Raw genomic sequence first — 3,074 nt, forward strand, 5'->3', positions numbered from 1 at the left:
TTGCTATTCCTTATCCACGGGATTCAGGAAAGAGGCAGTTGTTAAGGAAATCAAAGGAAAGATTGCTCTGGTAGGAAGCCATAAATGGTAATAAAAGCTGAAAATATATTCAAAAAGAGTTGAGGTATGTTTATAAGTTTTAAAATCATCATTCGTTATAGAGTGAGCCTATCAGACAGCAAATTAGAGGTGTCTGATTTATCACTATAGCCTGTCCTCCCACAGAGTAGCCTTCAGTAGGATGAGCCCTTGGCCTGACTCAGCATGACAGTTCATTTTCAGATTGTCAGTGTTTTATTGCAGAGTCCCTGCTGTCGCTCCACCTGATATTGTGTCTGTGCCATTGAGACGAGGCATGTCCATCCCTACATTGATGCACATATGGTTAAAACATCCACACATTGTTAAAATTTAAGTTCCAATATTTGAGACTCAGAGAAGCCTTTGGGGCAAGAAAAAAAGATGTATTACTTATTCACTAATAGTCATTAAATAATCGAATTTTAAATTGATTTGAAATGTGTGTGTGTGTGTATATATATATATATATATATATTTCAGAAATGTGAGCCATTAATATTCACCTTCATACTGTTTCATTTATTCCCCCTCTTAAAGATATTTTTGATACCTCTAAGTGTCAACATCAATGATAAGAGTATAAATTGTCATGCATGACAATTCCATTCTTGTTGGCAGTTTAATTGTTCTACAAAACAGAATAAAATTAAGCAAAGACAACCCTTGTAGATTATTTTTAGTTAAAACAATTATATAGGAATTTCTTTATTCTGACTTCACTTAATGCAAACGAAAACCAAAAAATTTAGATTGACTATAATAACTATGCACCATTAATATTTGGCCTCTGAAAGGCACTGCTTTGCATACTAAGGATAGAACAGGTGGAAAATGTATTTTTCTAAATCCAATTTCCAAATATTAAGGTAATGAGTGTTTTCTGTGAAATTTATAAAAGGATTCTTGGGCTTGGAGAATTTGTGGAATTGGCCTTTTTCTTTTTCTTTTTCTAAAATATATTTTTGTTGATTTTAGAGAAAAAGAAGGGCAAGGGAAAAAGAGAAACATCAGTGATGAGAGAAAATCATTGATTGGCTACCTTCTGCACATACCTCACTGGGGATTGAGCCTGAAACCTCCACATGTGCCCTGACCAGGAATGGAACCATGACCTCCTGGTTCATGGGTCAGCACTTAACCACTGACCCACACCGGCTGGATGGGGATTGGCCTTTTTCAGTGATGCTTTGGTTTTGATTTGTTGTGTCAAGGAAACCCAATGGCATAGCACAGGGGCCATGACATAGTAAGTATTAAAAAGAGTTCATCTTGGCCAGCTGGCGTGGTTCAGTGATTGAGCCTTGACCTATGGACCAGAAAGTCACAGTTCGATTCCCGGTCAGGCCATATGCCCGGGTTACAGGCTCAGTTCCCAGTGTGGTGCGTGCAGGAGGCAGCCAATCAATGGTTCTCTCTCATCACTGATGTCTCTATCTCTCTCTCTCCCTCTCCCTTCCTCTCTGAAATCAATAAAAATATTTTCCAAAAAAAAAAGAGTTTCTCTAAAGCTAATCCAGCATAAAAGGGGAGAAGTGTCTAAAGGATTTTAATTCTATTTTAGTATGACTTCTAACAAATAACTGTACACCTCAGAGCTGTAATTGTTCAGTCATTGGACATTTCCCTGCCTAGTAACCATGTCCAAGCCCCAGAGAGGCCCTTACCCTGGGGTCCACAGGTCCCACGAGGTGGGGAAGTGTGAGTGACTCACGGTTGAAAGCTGTTTCTGATGCCTACTGCGCTTTCTCAGACAGCGCAAGGACGAGCTGGAGCAGAGGATGTCCGCGCTGCAGGAGAGCCGGCGGGAGCTAATGGTCCAGTTGGAAGGTCTCATGAAGCTACTCAAGGTAAGACGTTGGCATTTGTGTCATTTTTTGCACGTAATGTGCATTATTTTTTATAATCCCGATATGCGATTTCCCCAAAATGCAGTCTTAAATTCAGACCTGAGAACTTTTCTCAGCTACATCACATGATAGCAGTCAAGTATCAGGCTTATTCTTGTCCATTTTCTGGAACCTGGTTACTGAGGACTATCACGGAACAACTTCTCGGCTTATTTCCAGTTTCATATGTCCTTGAACGTAATAAAACTGGATTTATTGAGAAACATTTTACTTTACTAGCTTTCAGCAGTTCTGATTAAATTGAACAGAAGTTAATGTCTAATGAAGATGTAGCGATGAATGAACTTTTGGTGGTCGTAGCTTCATTCAGAAGAGTAACTTTATTAATTTCAGTAAAATTTTTTATCTTACCTGAGTGGCTTTAGCAACAAGTCACATAAGTTCCATGGGTCTCAAATGCAAACTGTAGATGGAAATATCTCCGCTTTTTTAATCCTGCTGCCTACGAAACATTCGTCTCTTGGGCCAAAAAGAAATTCCTGATAAATTACTAACAAATCTAGTTTCATAAAGTAGAGCTTCTTTGAAAATGTTACTGATCTCCTTACTTTTCTGAAGGTAGAGTTTAACTGACGATCTCTAGGAGTCCTGGGCCGAGTGCTGGAACCATTGTTCTCACTGGGAAGTGATTCTTCCTTTCAGAAGCCCTAGGCCCCTGTTCAGTGTACACTGAGTCGCATTTTGAGTCAAAAGTAGACTCATTGTGGCCACATGTCCGCAGTCAGCCCAGGAGAAGGGTCAGTGCTGTGAGGTCCCCTGGCCGGACACAGGCACAAGCCAGGATGGGCTGCGACTGTGCGTGCCAGAGGCAGCGACTAGAACTTCCCTTAGGTGACAGAGGCACAGTCCCTGGGGACACTTCCTTGTGAGGCAGTGGTCCCGGCTCCCAGGCCATCCATGGATCCCTCACATCCCTGGCACACCTTCCTTTATTGTTTCTGTATTGTTCTCTCTCTCTCTCTCTCTCTCTCTCTCTCTCTCTCTCTCATAGTTATCACTAGAAATGATGTTCCATACTTCTTATTTCCTTTACCAGTTGTATCTTTTTTTTTTTTTTTACAGTATTTGAAAGCAGGCATTTTATCA

General features: G+C 40.5%; 1 protein-coding gene across 1 annotated transcript in view; it reads left to right on the forward strand.

Moving 5' to 3' along the window:
• DTNA (dystrobrevin alpha) overlaps nucleotides 1-3,074 on the forward strand; it is a 292,781-nt gene that overhangs the window by 264,220 nt on the left and 25,487 nt on the right. The window contains exon 17 of the mRNA XM_015565683.1: nucleotides 1,832-1,928. Coding sequence (XP_015421169.1) covers nucleotides 1,832-1,928 — 97 coding nt within the window. The remainder of the gene's footprint in view (nucleotides 1-1,831; nucleotides 1,929-3,074) is intronic.

The sequence above is a fragment of the Myotis davidii genome, unplaced genomic scaffold (assembly GCF_000327345.1).
Source record: "Myotis davidii unplaced genomic scaffold, ASM32734v1 scaffold520, whole genome shotgun sequence".
NCBI lineage: Eukaryota > Metazoa > Chordata > Mammalia > Chiroptera > Vespertilionidae > Myotis > Myotis davidii.